This window comes from Ixodes scapularis, unplaced genomic scaffold (genome assembly GCF_016920785.2).
Source record: "Ixodes scapularis isolate PalLabHiFi unplaced genomic scaffold, ASM1692078v2 PGA_scaffold6__148_contigs__length_123643588, whole genome shotgun sequence".
Taxonomy (NCBI): Eukaryota; Metazoa; Arthropoda; class Arachnida; order Ixodida; family Ixodidae; genus Ixodes; species Ixodes scapularis.
The window spans coordinates 27,789,268-27,809,067 of record NW_024609881.1 but is presented as its reverse complement, the minus strand read 5'-3'; the positions used below and the strand labels follow the sequence as shown (position 1 = coordinate 27,809,067).

The window sequence follows — 19,800 nt, the reverse complement described above, 5'->3', positions numbered from 1 at the left end:
CCTGACGGGCAGACTGGCCGCCCCATTAACAGAGGCGCCTCCGCTTGTGGAGCTGAATGCAGCACTCTCGTGGCTCCGCCTGGCCATTGCTGGCTGGATATCATGCGCTTGTGCTATCTTGCCCCGAACGACACATAAAAGCACGATATCGCACAATGTAAAACATCTCACTCGAAGCTTTGATCTATCATGACACCGCCTTCGTTGCACTTTTTGAGTGTTAACTCATATGCGAAACGTACGGTGAGGTGTGCGGAAAGATAAAATTGTTTGTTCGATTGGGTGATGATGAGGATCATGCGAGTCACTTAATTTTGTCGCAGCCGTGCGAGTGGTATAGTTGACGCAATCATAAAATTCTATGCGCACCGGCACCAACTTGGCAACAGGAGCCGAAATCCACACGAGCCTTTCTATGCCACAGAGAGAGGAGCGCTAACCGTTTGGAGCGCTTCCCCAACTCCGGCGTTACCGCACCGCCACGAGGCGCCGTCAGCCCGTTGGCGTCTCGCCGTCTGACGAGAAGCGGAGAGCGAACGCCGAGGAGAGACGAAAGCGACACCCCCCTCCCCCATACTCCCTCTGCCGTCCACAGCTGGTTGAGACATTGCAGAGGGCGCTGGCAAGGAGGAGCCTGCAAGAGCAAGCACCCGCCTCCTTTCCTCCACCCTCCACAGGACCCAGCGCGCTTACATGGCGGAGGAGCAGGCGAGCGACACCCAAAGCAACCCTGAGCCCCGCACAGTAGTTGCGAAGCGGGAGTCTCCTCGCACACTAAGATGGCCCGGCAGCTCTCACGTCATCAGGCGGACTAATGCAACCACCGGACTCATATCTGCCCTAACCGCTCATTCACACTGGAAGCGGATACCCGTTCGCAAAACGGTTGCGAACGCGGTTGTATAAAGATCCAGTACAACTGCACGCGCACTCGATGGCATCAAGTGCGCGTGCAATTGTACTGGATCTTTATACTACAACCGGTTTCAAGGCTCATGCTCATGAGCCTTGAAACTCACAATCACACTCAAAAGATCACAAAACTCCCGCTCATGAGTACTTCACTTAGAACTCAAGCTCACACTCACACTCATGAGTCCTCAGAACTCACGCTCATCAGTTTTCAGAACTCACACTCAAACTCATGAGTTCTCTGGACTCAAACTCACGTTCAATGGTTTTCAGAACTCACGATCACACTCATGATCAAACTCACGTTCATGTGTACGCAGGACTCGCACTCACACTCATGAGTTCTCAGTACTCACGATCACACTCACAATCAGACTCACGCTCATGAGCTCTCAGGACTCACACTCACATTCACACTCATGAGTTCCCATAACTTACGATCACACTCACACTCATGAATTCACATAACTCACGATCCCACTCAAACTCACGCTCACAATTTTTCGAGACTCGCGGCCTCACTCACGATCACCTCAAATCTGACGGTGAGCGTGAGTGATCGTGAGTGATCGCACTCATGAGTGAGAATGCCGAGGTATGGTGACAACCAGAGCAACTTTTCGATGCAACTGAATCTGCTACCTGTGGTTGTAGGCAATGGGGCAGTGGTGAATGTGGAGCTTGAGGTGCAGTCGGTACAACTTTTAAAGACTGTTGGACTTCTCATTTTACACACAGGTACTGTTCTTAGCACACCCTGTATGCGCTCGGAAAGATTAGCGGAAATGCGGATCCCGCGAGCTTCGGACGCGCTCCTTGGGATGCCTTGGAAGGCAAAGATCGGAGGAAGGCTTCTCCTGTGTGGAAATATTGACGACTCATCTATGAAGATTTAACTAGCTCTGTAGAATGTATATTTTCTGCTGCTCGCGAGAGAGCTGGGCCAGTGATGCGGGTGCAACATTCTATGCACTAAACGGCCGGCCAAAAGTAAGCACATGGAATTACCGCGGCTCATGTACCGCGTTGCGTTAAGGAATGTTCCGAATCAGAACACACGATGACAGCGGAGAATGGGCTGGAACTTTCCAGAGGAGTACAAATTAAAACGGGACTGCGTTTCTGCAATGCTTTGCTGGAGACCATGTCGAAATGCGATAGGCACATAGCTGTCAAGTTTTAAGCAACACCCCGTGGCGAGCCAATAGAATATTTTAGGTCGCATTTCGATTATGCGTCGTTACGCTCCCTAGCGTTGCTCGCGGACGCTATGACAGAAAACAGAAGCTGAGAAGAATGCATTCTTGGTGTTTTGATGAACGCAGGTGTTACGAGCTGCATATTTTCGCTTGTTGGTTTTTGCTTTTCATATGCCGCATTTACATGAATGCGACTTTAGCGCATCGACTCCACTTATCATGTAAGTGGCTTAATGTGTTAACGAAGTGCATCGCTCTCAAGCCGCTAGACAGAGGTGGATTGAGACGGCAAGTGCGCATTCATTTCTGAGCGGGGAGTATTATGGGAAGGCGCTCGCTGCAGGAGTGATTGAACAGCTGAGAACATGGCGTCGGCCAACCTCTTTGGTGGCGGTGGGAAGTGGTACTGAACACAATCCCGGGTGTTCGCCCGCAATTTCCTCCCGCGAATCAATGCGAGCTTTTATTGCCATCGTTAGCGAGCTTAATATAGCTGAGCTGCTCAGTGAGGGTGGCCTCCGTCCAGGCCTTGGGAATCGCGGCTTGCACATGAGAAAGAGTCCGTACAGGCTCCGGCGCTAGTAGGAACGGCGAGCTCCGAGCACTGGTATTGTGGAATAAGCAACCACTATCTCTGTGTCGTTTCTCCTTGCGCCGGAGACTCTCTGAAACAGGGTCCGGCCATGGTTGGTGCGCTCTGGTGAGGCAAGGCACAACGGTGTCCTGTGATTGGCTGGAAACTGTCTCGCTCGCCAGGAAGTGCATTCCAACGTCGCCTCTTTTCCAGAGGGACTCGGATGCGAGCCCAAACCGCTTGGGACTCTATGTTTGTTGCGTCTCGTAACTCCTTGCAGAGCATTGAAGGCAGGTTCGTCGATTTCTACGCTCGTTGAAAGGGCCTCCGTGCTCAAAACACCGGCCGGAAAACGTGGTCACACGGTGCGACTGGTGCCGGAAACACACCTTTGACTTTGAGATGCGACATGGCGTGGCACCACCTTTGCATAGGACAAGATGTGCACCCATGTAAACATTGGCATGGCGGCATTATTCCAAGGACAATTAGATTCCATTATTGGACGGCACTGCCTTTATGGTCACATCTTGCGGACGCTATGATTGGCATTAAATGTTTGCATCTTGTGGGAACGCTCGTGCCGCCGAGAGAAACAGGCCTATACATTTTGACATTTCTTCTATGAAGGCATAAATCACTTATTGGGCTGAGACAATCCTTGTCTCCTCATTTTGCTCTTGGTCGTAGCAGTATGAGCCCACCTTGTTTCTCTGTAATTAAATGCAAAGGGGCAAGCGAGCTGGACAAGAATGACGAAAATAATCCCTGGAGAAGGGGAATAAAGGGACAAAGGACAAACACAGCAGAAGTCTGTTCGTCCTCTTCTGGCATTTTATTCTCACGGCAAACATGTTGAGCCTCGGTAAACTGCCACTTCTGTTAAGTGATGTCCTTTCCAGTCCACTCCTTTCTTTTGCGAGGCATTCTGAAGATGACCGAAGCACTTCTGGCTAGCATGTGACTTCTGTCGTGGACCCCTTTCGAAACTGTGTCCTCTGTTGGAGCTGTAAAATTCCTGCGCAATGGCAGACACAAGCACGAGCTCCTTGCGTGCTTGACTGAACGACCCCTTGGGCAGCAAAAGCAAAAGTCGCAGCTACCCGCTCTCGCTTCTTGCATGTTTTTGCAGTGTCGGTTGATGAAAGAAATGTTTCCACGTTATATAAACACTGCGTCACAAGCGTCTTTTTTGGTGCGGTGATTGATCGTCAAGCTCGCAATTTTGGGTTGTAGGTACAATTCGCCTTGGAGAACGTTAGGAATTTTGTTCTTTCTTTTCAATTTATTCACTCGCCACTCTCGAGCATGTGCTTTCCTTTCGTATTACAGACTGATTTTCCCAGGGGGGCCATTGAAAGAAATGCTATCAGATTTAAAAAAGAGAACTGAGTTGAGCGGTTCGAACCTTCTTCCACCGCATGGCAACTGCGTTCATTTCCAAATATGCCACGCCCGTTGCAATATAACTAAATTGCGTTTCTTTCTGTTTATTTTTCAGCAGGGGCAGTCTGCTGCCCTCTTGCATTCTTGCTTTAATATGGTGATTATACTTCTGCATGCCGGTACAATGCTTCTTCATGTCGAGTTGGGTAGTGGCAGGGGTGGAGCTGAGGATAGGATGCTAGGGTTCTGCAGTGCGAGATTTTGTCCACATGCACACAGAGCTGCTGTGTGTTAACCCTCTTGGTCACCGATTTGACTGAATGGCCTTCTATGAAACGCCAGTTCCCGTACTGTTGGGACACTGACAGGGTGTTTATGATTGCTGAGGTTTTTATTTGTACTTGACATATGAGAGCCCAACTACCCAGAACAGAATTCGCGGCTCAAAATTCGGTTTCTTTACGCCCAAAAACCGCCGATTGAGAACTGGCCGGTTTGAGTCGCACTCACTCTCTTTTCCGTTGTCATGGGCCGTTCTAGGTTTCGACGCGACCACCAAATTTAATCAAAGTCGTGGGTCATTGAAGGCACACAGTCAATGCTAAAAATAGAAAAAATATGAAACCTATTTTTCGTGGCTTCCAGAAAGCTGCAAATACGTTGATTGAAAAAAAAACGTTGCACAGACAACCGGAAGCATTCTGTGCATTCACTACATAATTCTCAACATGGCGTCGTTTCGCGTTTCGTGGGACTCGCGGGTGGCAGTGGGCGACGGGTGTGGGACCTCTACTTCAGAACTGTTGTTCACGGTACCGGCGAATTCTGTCTTCCTTCGAAAGAGAAATTTTGGACCGATCAAAAGAATTGATATTCATCCCGTACGACACGCCCGACCTGCAAACCGATTGTACGAAGACGTCGCTGAGCCGTTGTCCCTTCTCGTGACTAAAGACATTGCTCGCTTAAATGTCGAGCACAAAGTGCGTACATCGAGTTGAATATGCACGCGTACGGTTTCTTTACTTGGTGCGAATTATGCCAATGCGTGGTGCTGCCCGACTTCAAGCCGGGAGTGCATGTTCTGGAGGGTAGTCGGCAGCAAACTTTCCGACATACAGTTGACAAGATGCATTACTACGAACAAAAGAGTTCCTTCAGTAGCTCAGTGGAAAGACGTCCGCTTCACAAGCAGCGGGCATGGGTTCGATCCCTAGTGTGGTTGTACCATTTTTTTTTTCAAACATTTTGCGATGTTTACATTTAATTTTTGTACAATTATCACTGAAAAAAAAAAACAATTGTTGTGGACGATGTGTCGCTGAACTAAATGGTATGGGATTCCATTTTTGACATCTCTGCCGCACAGTGCCACTTTCAGATGTGAGGCAGCTCTTCACGCAACTTGGGAGTATTCTTTTCGGAGCTGATCATGGGAATTCCCCATGGGCACTCACTACTAATTGACACCACCTGAAAGGTACAAAACAACTCTTCTTGAAGTACAGAACAGCAAGTAGAACAAATATAACGTCAAAGGAACCGCACGACGAACGGATCTCGAACGCATTTCGTCTGCTGCACCCGAAAGAAAAAAAAAATCGCACGGTCGGGTGTAGCTACGTGACTTCCGCCACGCGCTCTCTCCTCTCCGCATCTCCGTGCGGTGCGTGAGTTTCGGTTTCAGTTTCGAGCAGTTGCGTTTTTTGGCTTTATTGAAAAAAATATGTCACTCTGCAGCGAAATATTAATGGGGTAGTATTCCGACACCGTAATGAATCGCCTGGCAAAAAAATGAAAAAACAATTTTGGGGGGTGTCAGTGTCCCTTTAAAGAGGCACTAAAATGGTTTCTGAGATTGTCTGTTTCTAGTGATATCTCAACCTATGGGCTACAGGCACTCGAAAAAGCCCAAGATTAGATTGATATTCGTCCCATTTACTCACTAAAGACTGCATCAAAGATTGTGACAGGCCCATCTTTCTGCGGTTCCACGCAGAAGCCAGAGGGCGTCGTCGGATGTTCGAAGGCCAATCGCAAGCGATTGCTTCCCACAAGGCAAAAGGGTCAACCAATGGCAGACTGATACTCACATCTGTGCAGTTCGCACACGGGAAGCAGTTACTCACTATTGGCCATCGCACTTTCAATATGCCCTCTGATTTCTGCACTGCTCCACGGAAAAACGGGCATGGTGCAATCTCTGGTTTTGTTTTAATAAGAAACACGTTGCACCTATCTAATCTAATCTTGGTTTTCTTTAGAATGCGTAGACCCCATAGCAACAGACAAGTGAAAGAGACCAACACCACAGAGCGCAAATCAGCGCTCTGTTGTGTTCGTCTCTTTCCCTTGTCCATGGTTTTTAGCGCTTTAACCCTCTGAGCTATAAAGCCAATAGGTTGAGTTATGCTATATATAGGTGATCTCAGAATTATCACTTCTTTGGAATGCATAATAAAGGGCCCTGTTTAGCAGTTGTGTTGCTCTTGCTGCAGCACCCCCTGCAATGTTGAAGCGGTATTGCTTGTGACCTCTCAAAGGCAGATGGATTAGATTCTACTGGCTCATCTTGAATGAAGAGAAGCATTTCAGTCAAGTTTTTTTCATGTCGATTTGATGAGTGTCAACACATTTAGCACCTTGAGAGAAGGTTGTTTTGTATGTGTAAACACTGTCTCAGAATTTTGTTTTGGTGCAATGACTTGTTTCCTGCGATGATCTGAAACCACCAAGTGCCGCTTCGCTTAGCTGATTAAATGTTTATCATACTAGCAGCCCAACGGAGAAAACAGACAGCTGGTTTTTAACATATACTTTCAAACACACAAACAGCCACCCATAACTAAGCAAGCAGGCATTGCATTTCCTCATACATTTGTCATAATAATCTCAAAATTTCAGAATTCCAGGTGTGTTTTGCATTTGTTATTTTCATAGCTGTTTGGTTAGCTTGATGCACTTGGAAGCAGTGCTCATGCAGTTTGTGTTTAGTTACTGTCATTGCTCTTTCCGTTTAATCGTAGGCACCACAAGTGGTCCCAAGCCTTCTTCACGATCTTCCAAACCTCCTTACGAACCTGACGGGAGACAACAATTGGAGTGGAAGTGATGCAGTCCTCAAGTCTTGGTAAGTTCTTTGTTTAAAACTGTTTCATAAATATAGAATGGTGACGGTGTTCAGACTAGAGATGGTTATAGTCCAGAGCAGCGCCTCTTGTATAGCTGGTGACAGAATCCTAGGGTTTTGTGCTGATTTCAAGATGCTCCACTAATGACGTATCCTCAGTGGAGCCCAGAGCCCAGTTGAAGGTGTGCAGGGAGGGATGGGTTGGGCTTCAGGAAGAGGGAGGCAAGCAGCAAAGAAGGAATTTCAGGAAAGGTTCGTAGCAGTTGAGAATGAAGGTTAGGCAAGTTAAATGTTGGGTTCCTAGGCACATTTGTGAGTATAGCCTCCGGGTCCTGCCGTCTTTCCACTGGTGTGTAGGTCGTCTGCTGGTCAAGTTTTGCCACGGCAAACCCACAGTTGCCAGGCTGATGTCCTAATAAAGCGTTTTCCAGCTACTGTGGCCAGATGAGCTTTTGATGCTTAGCTGCTTGTAAACATGTGTAGACGAAGGGGGTGGGGACAAGATAGAGAAAGTTGCATAATTGCTGTCTGCCAGGTTCTGGACTTGCACTGGGAAAGAATGGGCGGGATAGAAAGATAGTAGAAGTTGGAAAAGAATAGTGGAATGAAAGAATGTTAAAGAAACCTGTACAGAACAAGGAAAAATAAGGATAAAATAGAGAACATCTTAGACAATTAGATGGGGAGTTTATTGCTTTTAGGACATAGGTACTGAGAACTAGGACTTGTAGTTGGAGGTATGAGCAGGCGGAAACAAAATTTAAAATATTGGGACGGACGAATGAAGCTATGCAACATGTGAAGTTTAGTCAATTCGGTAAATACATGGACCGTTGGAGGTGCAGCACCAGAGATACTATTTCAGGGGGAGGGAGTACTGTGGAGTAAAATAAAAACACTTAATGTTCTGTGTATGTAGGTATGTATGCTAATTAAATAACATCATTGTTAAATTCCATTGAAAAGCGCGGAGCCCATTGTTTTTATGAGTTAAACATGGTGAAATGGTTACGAGTTCATTGATGTTCAAAGTGCTAAAAGTGAGGCTATCGTTGCTTGCTTCCAATGAGTGGGACTCCAGTGCACTTTGTGTGGAGCCAGCAATGAGGTTCAGAACACAATGAAGTTTATTTTTGCTTACCAACTCGGGTGGAACTTGGGATTGTGCCTATTAGGATGCATGTGTGTTGCTCCGGGGGTTTGTGGTCGGTTGGGAGCTTTGGGTGTGCTCTACATTAAAAGTGGAGCGCAAGATGCCAGACGGAGATCGGTTTTGGAATGCCAAGGTACAAAGTTTGCATTCTGGAATGTTATTGGTAAACTCTGCTGCGGTGCAAACATGCAGTACATTTGGGCTCGCTTACAACCAACCCCTTCCTGATTTGAATTCCCTGTTTTCGAAGTTTATTTCTTTTGAAATTCGGACCGTGTTTTTGGGAGTTTATTTTTTTCCCAATGTTTGGAGTTTATTTCTGATAGGTTCCCGATTCTCAAAAATTCTGATTGTAATTTTTCGGTGTGCCCAATTTATTTTTTTTTTAAATTAAGTATAAAATCATAATATTATCCATAGGTAAGCGCCGCTTGACCGGTAGTTCCTTTTTCTTGGGCGAGCTCTTCGGCAGTCCACAATGAAAGCAAGGCACGAAGCAGAAGCACCAACACATAAACACCAGATCACTCTGGAGCAGAAACTAAAAAAATGCGCAGGCAGAAAAAAGACTGCCAAACCGAACCAGATACACGATCACACTTATCCTTGTTCTGGTCCCTCTGCATAAACAAACACCTCGCAGTCACACGATGGCGTAAGCCACTGATCTCTATGACAATTGCTGGATCGCGCTTCCACGCTTGTTCGCTGCAGCGCAAGTGAAGCCACCGGACTTCACTCGCTTGGGATACGATTTGCCGTTTTTGCTAGCCTTTGCTGCGGTTTTCCAGCGTGCTGTAGACACGTTTTCTACTCGTTCGTCGTCATTCGCCGAAGAAGTTTTTTGAAGACTCTGTGTATTGTTGAGACTTGTCGTTGTGAACATGTGGCAAATTTTACGAAAGTGCAGTGTCGCAGGAAAAAGGCACAACGCGTCGAAAGGAAGGGCTGGCGGCGTGTTCAAAGCTTCCTTGGCACGCCGAAGTGCCGTGTCTCTGTGCCTTCGCACGCTTGGATACCGACCAAGAACCGACGCCGTGTGTATGTGTTTAGCGAGTGCAATGTGCGTGAAGCTGTTCGTGCCTCTGGATCAGCGTCTTTTCCCCTCGCGGTTTAGGAACGAGCTTAATCCAGCGTCCACTAGCGACGGAAGATGGGGGGAAGGTACGTCTTTTTTTCGTCCTTAGACGATTTACACAATACCGTGCACAACAGCTCCTCATCACTGATCAGTGCTGGCTTATTATCAACCTACTTAATTGCACTTGACGTTTGAGCGCGGCTCGCCTAATTGTAATTGGTCAACAGATTGCACACGACCATATCGGCCGCGCTTCAAAGATTTTCATTCCCGCCGTCTTGTACTTTTGCTTTCGAAAACCCCCTGGCTCCACAACGTTGCCCTATTCGTGCTCCCACGGAATCTATTAGAGTAGATTTGGGACATAGCCATGGTTAATATAGTACATAAGAACACGTACAGATCTCCCCCTTTTATTGATAGCAACTCACCGGAACAGCTGGACGATCCGGAACTCCGTGGCCGATATATATAAATGATCTAAAGGCATCTACGCGCGACACACGTTCAGAACTTTGGCGCGGCGTCAATTCTTGACCGGTATCCAAGCGTGCGAAGGCACAAAGATGCATCACTCGGCGTGCCAAGGAAGCTTTGATCACGCCGCGACACCGGCGACACGTTTTCGACGAGTTGTACCTTTTGATACGGCTTCACGCACATTGCACTCGCTAAACACATTCACACGGCGTCGGTTCTTGGTCGGTATCCAAGCGCGCGAAGGCACAGAGACACGGCACTTCGGCGTGCCAAGGACGCTTTGAACACGCCGCCAGCCCTTCCTTTCGACGCGTTGTGCCTTTTTCCTGCGACACTGCACTTTCGTAAAATTTTCCACGTGTTCACAACGGCAAGTCTCAACAATACACAGAGTCTCAAAAAACTTCTTCGGCGAATGACGACGAACGAGTAGAAAACGTGTCTACAGCACGCTGGAAAACCGCAACAAAGGCTAGCAAAAACGGCAAATCGTATCCCAAGCGAGTGAAGTCCGGTGGCTTCACTTGCGGGAGCGGCAAGCGCGATCCAGCAATTGTCATTGAGATCAGTGGCGTAAGCACAGTCGGTGGTCTTGGCTTAGCTTGTGTTGACTTGACTTGGCCTGGCTTGGCTTGGCTCAAATTGACCAGAGCCCGCATTTCCGCATGGCGCGCTGCGCTTTTGCGGCGTGCGTGCGTTGTACAAACACAAAAGTGATAAAAATGCTTTTTATGTTTTCTGTTTGCTCCTTCACGTGGCCCAATAGCTAATAAATTCCCTCCCAAACTCCCGCATCTTTTCCCACCCAGTCTCCTGCATTGTGCCGGAGGGATTGCTTTCTCCAGACTCTCGCGCCTTGTGGCTGAACTCTATTCCGAATATAACGCAAGGTGCATTTTGGAGCACGTTAGGAAAAAACTCGTTATATTCCTGCAAATACAGGATTAAATTTAGCATTTAGCACAAATAATGTTGGCATCCATTCATAATACAAATATTGGATTATAATTCACAGTTATTGATTGTATTCAGCTTATTTATTAGTGTTTTGCACCTATTTTAGGTTTCATTTGGTATCTCTAGAAGCTTCCTGAAGTTTCAACGTTACGCCTGAAAGCTCTTCAGTGTTGCTTCTTCCAGATAACAGACTTGTTTGACTTTGTAATCGACTGAAGTTTAATGAAATGAGCTTCAGCCATGCACACCACTTCTAGTAATCTTCGACGAACATGCAAGATTTAAATGCAGCTGCTAATTTTTTAGTGTTGGGAGTCAAATCATAGCAGTCATTACACCTACAAGGGCAGGTGCAGGGAATTTAAAAACAAAGTTTCCAACAGTGTTTACGTTCATAATCTTGGCATTAAGTGTGATAGTAAGCTAAGGTTTCAGTCATATGACAGTTTCCTATCAACACAAGAAATCCAGTTTCCATAATGTCCCGAGACGGCCCACTTCAAATTGAAAGCGGCACAACCATGTGGTTGGGCTAACTTTTTGAGTGAGCAAACACTTTTAAAAATGTTATAAGCAGACAGGAATGCTTGTAGGGAATATAAACGATAGTTTCTTCACAGTTTATTGACACACATTATCGGAATTTAAAAGGTGGTCTGCAGTTTATGATAAATTTTTTTTACTTTTGTGACACTGTCACTAACCCCATAAAACAGTGGCTGAAATTGCAATTGATGATTTGGTCTATCAGCCGAATGCACTCAAGGAGACTGCACCACCCACAAAGAAAGCAAACATCTAACATATGTAGGGGAACAATATGTGCTTGAACAGTCTCAATGCTGTTCATGCTAATAAAATAATTAATGGAAAATGAGTGAGAGGAGTGTCGAAAAGAAAGGAAGCCTGGAACTTAATAATTAATGGAAAATTTTTATTTGAGTGCTTTCATGAATTTATTTAAGAAGCAGCAAGATATTAAACCACATAACTAAATCTTAACTACAATAATAGGTACTTCTAAATTAGTACCTATCTTGGTTGCTTTCCTTGAATTTTAATACACAGTATTTTCTTTTAGGTGATGCATCAGCACAGTTGTGGGAGATCAGCTGCCGTCTCAAAGCTACTGAGGACATCTGGTTTAGATGCTGTTCCTGCACTTACTTCACCAAAGATCAGCATGGAATTGTGAGCCACCTGGTTGCCCATAGTGGTGAACAAGTCAAGTGCCATCATCTCCCCATGTCTCCTAACTCTAGGTCCAAAGTGAACTGCAACACTCGATTGCTCAGGGGTGATAGGTTCTTTAAATGTAAGCTGTGCCTCCACACCTTTGTTGACAAAGGCGGTCGAATCCAAGACAATCGAACACACACAGGTGAAAAGCCATTCAAGTGCAAGCTTTGCCCTAAGGCCTTTGCTCGGAGTTCCCATCTGAAAGACCACAATCGAACACACAATGGTGAAAAACCTTATAAATGCAGGTTGTGCACCCAAACCTTTGCTCAGAATTCCCATCTGATAATTCATAATCGAACACACAGTGGTGAAAAACCTTATAAGTGCAACCTGTGTTCCCAAGCTTTTGCTCGCAGCGGAAGTTTGACCTATCACAACCAAATACACACTGGTGAGAGGCCATTTAAGTGTAAGCTATGCCCCCAAACCTTTGCACGAAAGTCCTGGCTGACGCACCATAATCGAACACACACAGGTGAGAAGCCTTATATGTGCAAGCTGTGCCCACAAGCCTTTTCTAGCAGTTCTAGTCTTAGTCGACATAATAGAATACACAGTGGTGAGAAACCTTATAAGTGCAAACTGTGCCCCCAAGTCTTTTCTCAGAATTCTCATCTGATGACCCATAATCAAATACACAATGATGAAAAACCTTGTAAATATAAGCTGTGCTTCTAAGCTCTTTTCAGAATTTCCAGCTGAAAAGGTATACGGAATGCACACAGGCAGAAAGAAGTGCGAGCGGTGTCCAGAAGCCTTCGTTAGAAGTCCAGCCTGACCTCCATAATCTAATGCACATGGGTGAAAAGCCCTTCAAGTGCAAGATCTTCCCCAAAACCTTCTCAGAATTTGTTATATAATCTAATATGCACATAAAAGCCCTTAAGTGCAAGCTGCATTCCCAAGCTTTTACTTGGAAGTCCAGTCTGACTTGCCATAATTCGATGTGGGTGAAAAGCTATTCACATGCAAGCTGTGCCCACCATGTCTTTGCGAAGAATTTCTATCTGAGAAACCATAATTGAACATACAATGATGAAAGACCTTATAAGTGCAAGCTGTGTTCCCAAGCCTTGGCTCACAGTGGCAGCCTAATATACCACAACCAGACATACACTGGTGAAAACCATTCAAGATCAAGCAGTACCCACTGTACCAGTATTCAGAAAAGACGAGACGAGGCCATGACTGCTGGGCTTAAGACATAAGCGTGTGTGTTCTTTTGCACTTTCTTCATTATTCAATGCATATTGCCACACCTTCCCTTCCCTGAGGGAGGTTCGAATGAACTTAGAATTCAGCAAGTTGCAATCACATCAGCATACAAATAAACGTTGAACACATGAGCATGCACACAAGCATACAGATATCCATATATATACTTATAGACACATATGTACTAAAGAGTCACTCTGTGAACCTCTTCGATTTCATGGTAATACGACCGGGCCATGTCTGTATTTTTGTGTCCTTGAAAGCTGACTCTGGCTGAGCTTGCGTTGGTCCTGGCTTCGAGACCATTGGGGGTGGCGACGTCTGCACATTTGCATCTGTTGGTAGTGGAGCAAGGTGGCATTTTCTTCTGACCAGAAATCCTTTTGAGGTCTCCATGATGTATGATCGTGGTACTGTCCTTTTTCCTGCAGCTTCTATGCAGAGCATGTAAACTTGCAGAAAGTAAATGTGTGACCAGAATTCAATTTTATTTTTCAAAGAAAAGGTTGGCAGTTTCAGCTTCCACACTGTTGTTTCTTTCAGTTATTGTAGTCCTTGGTACTAAAGTATGAATGCAATAATTTTGAAGGTTTCGATTTTGACCTTTCATACCACATGCTGTCTCATTTGACCAGTTATTACAGCAGGTGATTGATTGACGAGTGTGTGCATACACCACAGCACAAATGGGGCATCTCTAGTTGAATTCCCACACTGCCCAGCAGGTTTCTCAATAAATTGACACTGTACCAATGTGCACGTTTTTAATACCACATACTGTAAAATCTCATAAGGGTGCCCTCTCAAAAGTAAAAGATAAATGGCGAAAAACATCAATGGGCTATCTTTGGGAATGAGACAGCAAAACTTTAGAAAAAATTTAATGAAAAACATAAAGGGCAATTGCCACAAACAGTGTGGCTTGGGAACCGATACCGCATATCAAGGAAACAATAAATCTGCATTTCACAACGTGATAAACACATAATTCAGTACAAATGCCTGTGTCACAAGGAAGGATACCGCAGACTGTGGATGCAGCAGATTCGTGTTTCATAGTGTGATAAACATTTGGAAACCGGCTACACTTCTCTGCCACGGAACCGATATCGGGCGCACAGATTGTGAAGCGAAAAACATGGGAACTCGCATGTCATGGGAACCAATATTGCGTGCGCAGATCACGGACAAAAACACGGGAATGTATGACTCCCATAGAACATGGCACAATGTCTAACGAGAATCGGCAGTGGGCGATGTTTGAGAATTTTTATGTTACAGATATTTAGCCAGAAAAACAGGAAGGGCGATCTCTCAGGGGAGGGTGCCCTTGCAGGATTTTACGGTAATTAATGCCTTTTCAAGTCTACGTTGATGAAAGGAGGTGTTGAGATCTTGAAACTGACTTTAACACAGTCTCATTCCTAAAATGTTTTCACTATTTTTCTCTGCAGCGGCATTATTGTAACATATTTATACGACACCTATTTTGAGACATCACTCCCTAGTGTTTCGGTGGCTCCAAAAGTATGTTGCTCCATGTTTTTGTTCCTGAGAGTTGTTTGAGTGTTGCCTGTCCCTCTGTCGAAATTCTCACTCCATAGGCGTCAGTGTACATCAGGCTATGCGCTCGGCCCTTTTTGTATTACACAGGATAGTAGTTTGTTTCTATGCTTCTCTAATGGCAAACATTGTGATATTTTTTGTAACAGAATGAGATGGGTCAGAGCAGCTTAAGTCTCAAAGAATGCAAATTTAGCCATGATTATGTGTGGGTTACAGAGTCCAATGATCATGTGTGCTTATTTTTGCCTTCTCTAACAGATTTGTTAACAGAGCTCCAGTTTGGCTTGATTGTTTGTTTATTAGGCTGACCTCGTTTATCTCGAACAAAATCTGCAGACAATAAATGTGCAATAAGACTTCTTTTTCGCTGTTTCTCTGAAATAAAAGTGGCAGTTTTAGCTTCCGCAGTGTTAATATATGTATATACAGGGTGTTTCACAAAAGGTGGACAAATTCCATATTGCGAAAACTACTTATCGCAACAAAAAAAGGCTTGTGTTGTTTTGGTCCTTTGCCAAGGGCCTATTTAGGAAAAATATTAAAGTCCGGGATAATTAGGTTGTTAATTATTTTTTCATATTAACTTTTTTAATATTGTGTTACGACGCAGCCTCTGCTGCGTCGCGCAATGACAGCGCAGGAGAGATTGGTTGCACTATCTCTCCACAAGGCGCAGTGCCGCTGGGGTGGGGATGCACTCCGATAGGAAACCGAAACTTAAAAACCCGTCGAATTTGTGCGGTTTTTCAGAAAGCCACAAAATGCTTCGCGTGCCTACTATCATTCTGCAATTTGTTGATTTAGTGTTTTTTGATGGTGCTGAGCAATTTTCTTATTGAAACCATGCCCTTAAACCCAATATTAAAAAAGTTAATTACGCAAAAAATAATTAACTTAATTATCCCGGACTTCAATAATATTTTCAAATAGGCTCCTGGCCCAGGATTTAAATGACACAAGCCTTTTTTTTGTTGCGACACATAGTTTTTGCAATATCGAATTTTTCCAGCTTTCATGAAACACCCTGTATATATATATATATATATATATATATATATATATATATATATATATATATATATATATATATATATATATATATATATATATATATATATATTCTTTTCTTCTTTTTGCCGTTGCAGAGTTTAGTTGAAGTAAATTTGCCACTGGCAGAGTAGCTCTTTACAGAGATTGTAGTTTGCTGTATTGTGTCATGCTGGGATCCCACAATGGCAGTTTCGTCGCCGTCCAGTGGTCTATAAAGTGGATGTGCACACTGCCTCAGTGGGGGTTTTGCTGCTGGTTGTGACAATAGCCCAATTCCTGCCTTCCAGGAGGTTTGGGTATGAGGTGACATGCTTTTACTACTGCTGTGTAATGCATGTCAATGTATTGCTGCCTTCTGAAAAGGTATGGAAAGGAGACTTGAAAGTTGAGGAATTTTGAACCATATTTATTGCACTCTTACTCCTAAGCACTGGCTACTTTGTAATTAGACATTGTTAAATTACACTTTCTTTTCAACCTTCACTGATCTGACTTCCATATTTTGGTGCATAGTTCACTTGTTCCTGAGTGTTGGAATTCTGTTCCTTGGCTCTCTTCACTAGAAGCCATGAACTGTTGATGTCATTGTACAAAGTTTTTTTTACAAAGTGTTTCCTGTTAGTTTTGTTATTGTTTAGAAATATTGCAGCTTGTAGATGATTACAAATCTTGTTGGAAATGACAATGCATGTACAAAGGCTGACAGCAGAGCGTCCTAGTCGTTAGCAGTCCGTACAAGAAAAGAATCTAATAATGGCCTATTTACCCGAGATTATGTCAGTAGCTTGCTACAGCTGCATTCACATCCCGAAACAACTTTAAAATAAAAATAATAAAGCTTACATGGGAAGGATGTATTGGTGATTGTGTCTTTTTTTCCACACTGCAGTGTCTTTAACTAAAAAATGGAGTTGTTCTTTTATTTACGTGCTCGGAAATTGTCACACCTCTTAGATGAGCAGAGCTTCAGCACTGGTGAAGTAAGCGAATCTCCCGCCATGCGAGCCATGCATTGTGAAACTTATAGCCTGCCCTAAAGTTCTAGTAGTTATTTTGCCAACACATACCCTCATTTTGATAGTGCCAGATGCCTGCTCCAGGCATCTGGCATGTGGTTCCTTCTGTAAAAGAGAGACCAGAATGGGTAGCATTGCTTTTTATATTGATATGTAATTACTTTATAAAGCCTGTAACTCATTTTTTGCCCCATTGGAGCCAAAGCTGAGGATTGGAATGCAATGCCACATGAAACGCCTTTATAGTGTTTTCTATAGTTGGTGACAGGTTTAAAAAGCAGAAAAGCTCCTGCCACCAAGCTGTTCACTTTTTCTGCTTTAGTAGAGCAAATGCTAGAGAGGAATCGAGGAGGGACTCACCTCCTCTCCCTCACTTTTCTCCTATAGTGGAAAGAGTGGAGGGTTTTAAGGGAGGAGCTTTACCGCTTTCTTAACGTCTTGCAGACTACCGTAACATCCCGAGAGATGCACTACCTGCCTAAGATAACCCACCCCTATTTTTGGCGTGCTTCGTAATTTTTTTTTTTCAGAAACACCAAAAGATAGCTTATTGGTACTTGTAAATACAGTGCCCGGGCCAGTGGTAACGTTGTCCAAAATCGGGTTAGTTAGTAGCTACGGCGGGACATAGGCGAACATTTCTGACTGGGAAAGGCATGCAGTCTCCTTGCCCCTCGCTGAGATAAGTTTACCAGGTCACAAGATCTATCGGGTGTCTCAAATAGCGACCAGGCTCTTTAAATCGACCGCAAAATGCGGTTTCTCAACATATCGCGCTAAGATTTTCCACAGCGTTGCCCACAGGTGGTGCATTTTTTCTATAAAATTTGCAAAAAGTGAACTTGTCTGAGGAAGAAGTAAAGAAAGAAAAAGGCTTAACTCCTATGAAAACCCAGCGAAGCCACGTGGTCCTCCGCTATAAGCGAATAGTGGTGTTAGAAATATATGAAAGGTGGTTTATGTGAATTGAAAATAGTAAAGGGCCCAGCTCTGTTTTCTGCAGTGGCCAGTGTGTCTGGTATAGATAGCCTACAGACGGATGTATGTAAATTTTCATGTCGCAAGCTGCACATATACTTAGTTTTATGAGCAGCTCTTATACTAGAGATGAAACACCCTTTCTCAAAGCGAAATTTTATTTCTCAGTTTTTTTAAATGAAATACACCATGTTTCATGACCTGCTGTATCGAGGAATGGAATCAGTGGTCTCCCAGAGAAGCAGGTAAAAATTGAGTCTCCATTCTTGTGGAGTTTTATTTCAAGCGACCTTGAAGAAGTGCTCGGAAAGGAGCACAGTGTGAACCCTGTATTCCTGCTTGGCCCTGGACGAGTGCAGAGCCATGGCCAGTGGGCGACTGTACACTTATCTTTAATTCACATTAAAACCTGTCTCAGAACAAGAGGGACATACAGTGGGGTAAAGGGAAGCCTGGACTGGGTGATGGTAACACTTCCTGAGACAAGAGAAAATAGTTTCTCAAGGCTTTTCAGAAACATTTCGATTGATAAAGGGACATGTTGGCACTTTCTAATTACGTTTTCAGCATCCTTTTGTCAAAAACTCAAATCCTTGCCATCATGTATCATCGTGAAGCACTGATAAGCTTCAAATGTGTTGTTTATGAAGTACCAATAAATCTATGACACATTGATTGATTTGCACTTGAAGGTACTTTCAGTCATAACTACTGCAACATTTCAGTGTAATAAATATTGTGAATACATCAAAGATTGTGACCACCTATCTGTAAAAAAGGCGTTTCTTAAATTGAAATATCTAGTGGGCTACTTCATTGTTGGTAAGGACTAAGCTTTTAAAATAAGGGTGGAAAGACTTTGGCAGGCAAAATTATATTGGTAATAAAAAATGACTAGCATGGTGGATAAGTCTGCGCATAGCAAAAAACGCAGGCCGATTTATTTGCATGGCACCCCATTGAAGCAACTTGAGGCAGTGGATTAGTATACGCATCAGAATGTTCAGGTTTCACTCCCACCTCCCTTTCTTGATAAGGATGCGTTCAAACATAGAACATTGAAAGTTGACTGCTTATGACCCAACGTATATAACCTCACATTTTCATGACATTCTATGTTTGTCAGAGAGTGATTTGGAAAACATACATAAAAATATTTCTGTAGCGAAACTTTACGCAGAAAAAGTCATAGACAACAAATTAATCTGACGTGCATTCATTGATTTTGCAAGAGCATATTACTAGGTCATATCTGAGGTGTAATAATCAATATGGTCATAGTAACCAAAACTCGGGTCATTAAAGGGGCGAGCAACAATTTTCGCACTTTGTGCAAATACCGTTAAGAACGGATCTCTGACGTTAATGACCTATGAAACGCGTTCGTTTTTCACCCCACGCAATAGAAGTACCAGAAAAAAATTCAAGAAAAACAAGCAGCGTTCACCCCCTCAACTCGCAGCCAGAACAAGCGGCCGCGTCATCTGGAGCCGATTATATGCCGCCAATGTTGATCATAGCCACGTGCTGGGGTTGGCAAAGCACAGGACACGCGCCGAGTTCCAGACATTGTTATGGCTCGGCTATTGTCGTCGTTGCAGCAATTGGACACGGGCCACTACCCGAATGCTTCTTGAACTATAGTAATTATCACGAGCCCAAATCGAGTGTCCACGCAATGCTCGGGTCCAATCTATGGAACGCATTCAAATATTGTCATTGGGGTGTACTGCGATCCCCACGTTACGCCATCGAATTTTGCAAAAGAAGAGATTAAATGAAAACGCTCGCTTTTGTCCTTGAAATTACACTGCAACAAAGGAGTTTCTTGGCCAGTGGCGTTGTGTGCGAGTATCCTTGA

The 19,800-nt window shown here is 44.3% G+C and overlaps 1 protein-coding gene across 1 annotated transcript; it reads left to right on the top strand.

Moving 5' to 3' along the window:
• Positions 1-7,101: 7,101 nt before the first annotated feature.
• Positions 7,102-15,255, top strand: LOC120837496 (zinc finger protein 525-like). The gene is made up of 2 exons (XM_040206911.2): positions 7,102-7,201; positions 11,954-15,255. The coding sequence occupies exons 1-2, from the start codon at positions 7,183-7,185 to the stop codon at positions 12,790-12,792; spliced, it is 858 nt and encodes a 285-aa protein (XP_040062845.1). The 5' UTR covers positions 7,102-7,182; the 3' UTR covers positions 12,793-15,255.
• The last annotated feature ends 4,545 nt before the right edge of the window (positions 15,256-19,800 follow it).